Genomic DNA, 7675 nt, shown 5'->3' on the forward strand with positions numbered 1-7675 from the left:
TTGATTACTTTGAACAGAGTTTGCTGGCTGGACATTTCTCTTTGGATCTAAAAAAGAAAAGAAAAATGTGCTCACTTGGATCAAGATGAAGCGAACACGGTTGTCTGGTTTGTTTTGTAACTTAAGATAGAGACAACAGGAACACCACAAAGACAAACATGGACACGTTTGTACCAGCTGGCAATTGAACAAAACAGGCTTTTTGTGATGACATCGCTCTTATTGGTGCACCTCCTCCTCCTGGGGTTGAGGGCCGCTGACACCACGGCAGACGCATGGAGACGCTGCACAGGTATTGTACCATTTTATTCTATTTGACCTCTTTCAACCCTCAGCGTTCCCTCTATTACCTCAGCTCACTTCTATAGATCTGACGCTCGGTTAATGATTATTCAATGGATGGTTTACGGTTTCATCTGGAAACCCCTTCAGCTAAAATTCTTTTGAATAATTCCAACTGTCTGTGTCTGTTTACAGGACAGTGGGAGTGTTTGTGTGCTCACTATTGCGTGCAATATTAACTTAAATTAACATCCACAAACAAGTGCAGACATAGGAAAGGGGTTAGGGTTCCACAATGCACATCATAATATCATGACAGGCTGCATGTTTGTAAGGTGTCTCATCAATTTCAGATAAATTCTCTTTTGTTATTCACGCTGTTCAAGGAGCCGCTCTCTATACTCTTAAAATCTTTTACAGTTCCACCGCCACCCAGGGCTCTTTCTCGCACATGCGTGACTCCTGCACGCCATGTCGTTACTTGATTTCTTAGTTTATTACTGTTATTCTCAAACCTTTTAAGGCGTGTCCTCTTCAAAACAAAGCGATAACTGCTTTTGGTTTCAAATGGTATTTACTAAGCGATGAGCAGTGTGGTGCTAATGCCACACGGTAAGAGGACTGTTGCTTTAGCAGAAGTTTCTACACGGCTGCTGCTACTAATGGAAGCGTGAAACACTAAATTACTTTTTTTGCCACGGTGTCGGCGGCAGGTCGTCCGTTCTGTACATATGATTCTCGTGAATGCGATATCTCAGGAACACGTGGAGGGAATTTCTTAAAATTCAGCATCTACTTGGACTTAAGAATTAACTGAATAGATGTTGGTGCTCAAAGGTCAAGTTCACTGTGACCCCATGTCCGTCCCGTTCTCGTGATATCTCAGAAACACCGTGGGTCAATTTCTTTAAATTTGGCCCCAACATCTACTGACACTCAATAATGAACTGAATAGAATTTGGAGGTCAAAGGTCACTGTGACGACACGAAACACAGTTTTTGTCATAAATTATTATTATCATTATTATATCATCATTTATGCTCAAAAAAATCTTATTTGTAATACAAAACAATCACCATTATAAATGTTATTTGTAAAGTTACTAAACTATCAAATAAATATATTGAGTTAAAAGTACAATATTTCCCTCTGTAATGCATAAGAGTGAAAGTACTTTGTACATCAAAAAAAGAAGAAAAATCATACTTTGTACGTAAATACAGTTCTTGAGTAAATACATAAACATTCCGCCAAGTCTTACGAGAGATGGTCCCTTGTCCTGTGGTTAACTTTGAATACTTTTTTAGAAACCTTCGAAAAAATCTAAATTCACATAATTTGGAGAGCAGATAATAATAATGTGTTTTTGGTTTCCGTTAACTTCAGGGCTCCTTTAGAGAGAAACACTGCTTTAGGGAATTTCTGCATAAAAAGCCCTGAGCAGTAAAACAATCTCCCTGACCTCTTTGTTTGCTTATTGTCTGCAGATTTGCTCCCTCTGGATCTTCTGTCCTTTGTCCTGGAGAGGGACCCCTCCAAGCTCATGACAGGGGTGCAGGTGAAGCAGGCTGGAGGGGTGAGGGGTGTGCATTTCTCCAGCCCTCATCCCTCTATGAGCTTTCCCTCCTCCCAGCTGCTGGTGGACTGCGACCTGTTCCCCAAACAATTCTCCATTGTTGTGACACTCAAAGTAACCAGCATTGGCCCCAAGGTGAGCATCTAAGTCCGTGGGTACTGAATACCAGTGGTGGAACGAGTACTCAGGTGAAAGTGAGTGAGAAAATAGTACTTAAAGGAAAAGTACAGAGGGAATCTTAACTAAATGTACTTAAAACATCTATTAAATGTGCTTATTTCAGAGCATTATAGAGCAGAGTATATTTTTTAAATTCTGAGTAATGATTTAGAAGCAGTAGCCGCGTATAAAGTACAACATCTCGCTCTGAAATGTAGTGGAGGAGTAAAGAGTAACATATACACTACTGTTCAAAAGTTTGGGGTCATCCAGACAATTTCGTGTCTTCCATGAAAACTCACTTTCATTTATCAAATGAATTGAACATTTCATAGAACATATAGTCAAGACATTGACAAGGTTAGAAATAATGATTAATATTTGAAGTATTAATTTTGTTCTTCAAACTTCAAGCTCAAAGGAAGGCCAGTTGTATAGTTTATATCATCAGCATAACTGTTTTCAGCTGTGCTAACATAATTGCACAAGGGTTTTCTAATCAGACATTAGTCTTCTAAGGCGATTAGCAAACACAATGTACCATCAGAACACTGGAGTGATCGTTGATGGAAATGGGCCTCTATACACCTCTGGAGACATTTCATTAGAAACCAGACGTTTCCACCTAGAATAGTCATTTACCACATTAACAATGTATAGTGTGTATTTCTGATTAATGTTATCTTTATTGAAAAAACAGTGCTTTTCTTTGAAAAATAAAGACATTTCTAAGTGACCCCAAACTTTTGAACGGTAGTGTATATGTGGATTATTATCTTGATTTGTCAACTCTGCAGGACTCGAGTAAATATACTTTGTTACTTTCCACCCCTGCAGACACAGTGTGTCTGAGTGTTTTTCCCATTTACCTTCCAGAGAAACGAATACATCTTTGCCTTGAAGGAGCCAAAGCAAGTAGAGACAATAGGAGGAGGGGAGGAGGAAGAGGAGAACGATAAAGGCTACATTTTGGAAAGGAATAAAAAGAGGACCGTCGGTGAAGTACAACGACACGGAGAGAGGGAGAAGGAGAGGCGAGTCAAGGGTAGAGAAGAACACGGACGGGTCCTCCTGGGACTGAGGTTCTCGAAGGAACGTCTGCATTTCCTTTTTAGAGGTCACGGAGGGGTCGTAGAGCACTCGTTGTTTCGAGGCGCCAGATTGGCTGACGACCAGTGGCACACTCTGGTTTTAAGTGTTGATAGTCATCATGTCAGGCTCACAGTGGACTGCAACACACCCCTGGAAATGTAAGTTCCTTATCTTTATCTTGCTCATCTCTGTGTTCTGTTCGCTTGGCGGGAGCACCGTCTGTCTCCTACCACCTCTTCCTGTTCCCTCTGAATTCCCTTGAGGGATAGAATGTAGATCCTTCACCACAATATAGTGGCCCCACTCCAATCTGCTCACACCCTGCAGCCATATCACAGTAGCCTGACAGTACGTGATAAATGTTTTTTACTGGAAAGTGCCTCTGGCACACATAAGGGGAGAGGAATCAGCTCCTGTATGCTGCCTACACAATACGATTCCTGTCTCACACACAGAAGACTGGAGGAGACTTCTTCAGTTACAGTGTCTTTAAGTTATAATCAAAGAGGAAAAGCAACTTATTTCAGCTATTAGAAATAATGATCTCTTTTTATGGCAAACAGTGTTCCCTCAAGGCCTTTTCCCTCAGACCTCAACATTCAGGGATCAAAATTCCACATTGGCAGCCGGGGGAGATGGAAAGGCTTGTATTCAGTAAGATTTATATTATATTTCATTTTCACAAACTTTCATGATAGACCACGTGTTTTCTCTAAAACAGTCACCTCTTTTGATTCGTGTCTGCTGCCCCATACACAGGGTCTGTTGCGCCAGCTGGTTTTGGTGCCTGGTTTGGATGTCACCCATCAGCTTTGCCCCTCTTCGGACCCCCGACTGGCAGTTCTGTCAGTACCGCCACTTCTGTCAGACCTGCATGTCACGGGGAGGGGGGGTCATGACCATGTGTCTTCCTACGGTAACTTGCAGACAGATTCTACAATACTTTTCACATGTTGATGAAAGCCGTGACATGTATGTTTTCCTGCTTCCTTGCCTCGCTGATTGTCTGCTTGTCTGTGTGTTTTCATCATGAACTCTCAGAAACCAAGGAGCGCGTGTCAGTGGGGTTGGAGCGGTTGTGCTCGGAGCTGGCACGAGGCCAGATGTGGTTCAATCCGCTCAGGAAAAGCCTTTACCTCTGCGATGGTGCAGTGTGGATCTCCGTGCTGGAGGGTGAGAATCCACAATTTCAAAAATCCGCTCACGAGCAAGTTTTTATTACGTTTAATATTGACAAAATGTTCACCTCCTTATCGACTCAGATCACCAACGACTTGACTACGTCGTGGAACACCAGGTCCTCACCACCAGCTCAGAGACACATGATGTAGAGGTATCCTTCAGATTTGTAAAATATTAATTTGTACACGTTTATATATTTTTGTATTTATATCCATACTAGCGTGCACAATTATTTTAATTTTCGTTTTTCTTGTGCATCACAATATATACATACATCTTTGGACCAGGGTCATGAGTCACATCAAATAGTTTGGGTACCACAGCACTTTTTAATCCTAGAAAAGTATTGATTCCTAAATGTAATCTGGTCAATACTAGTTGGTTTTTGACTTGATTACATTTCTTTATCCGTATCTTTTTGTCTTTATTTGTTTCCCTACCCAATGGTCAGGTGTTCCAGGTAGATGGCATGGGTCTGATGGCTGCAATGGCTCATAGGTCAGCCTCTGGCTCGGCCGTGTATCTGTGGAGCAACACAGGTTTCCAGCTCTACCAGAATATCAGCACATATGGAGCTCTGGCTTGGAGACACTTCCGCATGGGCAAGAAGGTATGACGGAAAGGAAGAGATGGGTTATGTAACGTGAGTCGAGCTGATACCCCTGTGTTTTGTTACTTTGATCTAGACATTTCTGGTCGTGTCTCACTCTGACGGAGGGCCGGACAAGCGCAAAGAATCCGAGACTGACATTTCTGTGATTTACAAGTGGAGCAAAAGAAGGAAACAGTTTGTGCACTTCCAGACTCTGCAGACCCACTGTGCACGGGACTGGGAGGCCTTTCACATCAATCAACACACGTATCTCGCTGTGGCCAACCACAGACAAGGTAGAGACGCTAAATATTTACGAAATGATGACCTGTTTACTTCCAGAACTCTTTGCACGACATTCACAAAATATCAAACCTCCCGGTTTCCTTCTGTCTTCTCTGGTTTATCTCTCAGGTGACACTAATCACACGATAGACAGCGTGATATACAAATGGAATGGGTCGACAAAGTCTTTTGAGGTTCACCAACTGCTGCGGACTTCAGGGGCCTACGACTGGGAGTTCTTCACAGTGGGGCCGTACCATTTCCTGGTGGTGGCTAATGCCTTCGATGGAGTCACGACCTCTGTAGACTCCGTCATTTATATTTGGGTCCGTGGAAGCTTCAAGGTGTTTCAGACGATTAAGGTTGGTGGAAATAAAAGGGCAAAATAAATGCAGAATGTGCCTTTAAAATGCCTTAAACTTCACAACAATATCAGTTTGGCATCCTCCCACAACACAGGGTACATTCAGAAGGTGTTTAAGTGTGTAGGTAAATTAGACTTAACAGCACTTTAGTGTAGCATTTTGCTGCATGACTTCCATACCATTCATCTTCTCCCCAGCGAGGCTTTGATTTTCTCTGATGAGATCTGTATCTTTGAGATAAGTACGAAGAAACCGTCTCGTCTGAGCGCACAGAACGAAGGGAACACAAACACGGAGAGATTAAAGGGTAATGAAAGAGAGATGGGGAGCAAAGAAAGGGTGTGTTCATGTGGCCACGGGGCCAGAAATAGAGGTGTGCGGTTTACCACGATTCGCTTGAGTGATAGCAGTGCTTTGGCATGTAACTGATAGTGAATTATATAAGCCATATTTGAAGAGGGAGTGTTGACACATTGATAGTCACACGAAATCACAAGCAGATGATTTAGGGGAACTCCACAGCTGGATGTGAGGCACCTTGGGGCAGGTGGAAATGAATCACGTAAAACCATCTAGATATGAGTGAAATGATATAATTTGGGCATTTGTTTGACATGTATTACTTTCTCAGCTATTTTTCTTTCAGCGTCTCCGTCTCTATGTTCTCGCAAAAAACCTTTCTCCCTGTGACTAAAACCACTGGATGTCTTCTCTCTCATTGTCTAGACGTTCTGCGCCACAGACTGGGAAATGTTTCAGATTGGAAGTAGATTCTTCTTAGTGGTTGCCAATGGACACAGACTCCATGGCAGAGGACCGAGTCAATACGCCATCAACTCCACCATCTACGAACTGGACATGACTGGGCAGCTGTTTGTCCGCTTCCAGGATATTGTCACCTACAGGTACAGATATGCAAACACTTTGATACTCAAGGTGCATTATGAGAACATGTGCTGTGTAATAACCTCTGATTGCTGCCATTTTAACCTCTTGGCATCACCACATACATGTCCATCAGTGCAGTGGACTGGGAGTTCTTCAGCCTCGGGGAGGAATATTTCCTGGTTGTCGCAAACTCCTTCAACGGAGAATCCTACTCTCTCAACAGCATTATTTACAGGTACTCAACTTGTCTGCAACAGCCCTACGAATGGGAAATAATTCATCCATTTAATAATAGCGCTGTTGTAATGTAGATGTATTGTCTTGCTGTGAGCCAGACTAGTGAAAGCCTAGCACTTTTGTCATGTGCGTATTCACAAAGAACCAGTTAACCCTGGGCCTAGAGCCCATTCTAAGAAGATGCAAATACAGCTTTCATCTGATTCCTCCTCTCTGTTTGTTTTTAGGTGGCAGGGATATGAAGGATTTGTTCCTGTACATTGGCTCCCAACGATTGGATGCAGTGACTGGGAGTTTTTTAGCTCTGAAGGAGAATCATATCTGATCTACTCTAGTGCCAAAGCGCCTCTCTCCAAAGTGTTTAAGCTGAAAACACACTGAGATTAGAGTGTGCGTGCAGTTTTGTTCACTCTGTTTATGTTTGTGTCTGTCTAAGAAAATGTTTTAAAAATATATTTTTTAATGGGAGTGTGGCGTAAATGAGCCTTTACAATACTGTGCCTGTTCTCAATTGACATACACAGCCAGGGCCGTAGCAACCGTTAAGGTCGTGATTCTGAGTAAACATCTCAAATATGACTGCTTTAGGCAGTACATTGGCGAATGTTAAATAAACGAAATTATCCTAAAGTTTTGAAATTGTTGAAAGGTGTTATAACCCTCATGGAGGGAGATATGATATGATATGATATATACCTTTATTCGTCCCACAGTGGGGACATTTAAAAAATCACAGCAGCGGTGCACATCAGAGCATTAATAAAATAAAATAAAAAGATAATGACTAAATATAATTTAACAGTCAAATAAATTAATAAAATGAGAATGATATTTTGTAATTAGAACATTTTGGAAAGCATATGTTGGTTGGTGGGACTTGGTTTAATGACCAGCCCTGAGTGAGCTTCTGTTAAATTTCTAATTCTCTGTATAAACATTTCGTATTGAGGATTTTTAAAATAACCGAAATGTGTGTTCTCCATTTTTTTTTACTGATTGTTATTTGTTGTATGAAT

General features: G+C 41.8%; 1 protein-coding gene across 1 annotated transcript; it reads left to right on the plus strand.

The window, feature by feature from the left end:
* The first annotated feature begins 207 nt into the window (after positions 1-207).
* LOC130201806 (thrombospondin-type laminin G domain and EAR repeat-containing protein-like) lies at positions 208-7294 on the plus strand. Its single transcript, XM_056426931.1, has 14 exons — positions 208-292; positions 1771-1994; positions 2895-3011; positions 3045-3268; positions 3674-3764; positions 3870-4026; positions 4152-4283; positions 4373-4443; positions 4744-4902; positions 4979-5180; positions 5299-5531; positions 6261-6439; positions 6556-6657; positions 6887-7294. Exons 1-14 carry the CDS (start codon positions 208-210, stop codon positions 7038-7040), a joined length of 2130 nt encoding a protein of 709 aa, XP_056282906.1. The 3' UTR covers positions 7041-7294.
* The last annotated feature ends 381 nt before the right edge of the window (positions 7295-7675 follow it).

This window comes from Pseudoliparis swirei, chromosome 11 (genome assembly GCF_029220125.1).
Source record: "Pseudoliparis swirei isolate HS2019 ecotype Mariana Trench chromosome 11, NWPU_hadal_v1, whole genome shotgun sequence".
Taxonomy (NCBI): Eukaryota; Metazoa; Chordata; class Actinopteri; order Perciformes; family Liparidae; genus Pseudoliparis; species Pseudoliparis swirei.

Excerpts from the sequence above, each read along its gene's own strand:
- LOC130201806 (XM_056426931.1), top strand. The coding sequence starts at position 208 with ATGACATCGCTCTTATTGGTGCACCTCCTCCTCCTGGGGTTGAGGGCC. Across the intron at positions 3,765-3,869 it reads GATGGAAAGGCTTGTATTCA|GGTCTGTTGCGCCAGCTGGT; the intron begins GTAAGATTTATA and ends CCCCATACACAG. Across the intron at positions 5,532-6,260 it reads AGGTGTTTCAGACGATTAAG|ACGTTCTGCGCCACAGACTG; the intron begins GTTGGTGGAAAT and ends CTCATTGTCTAG.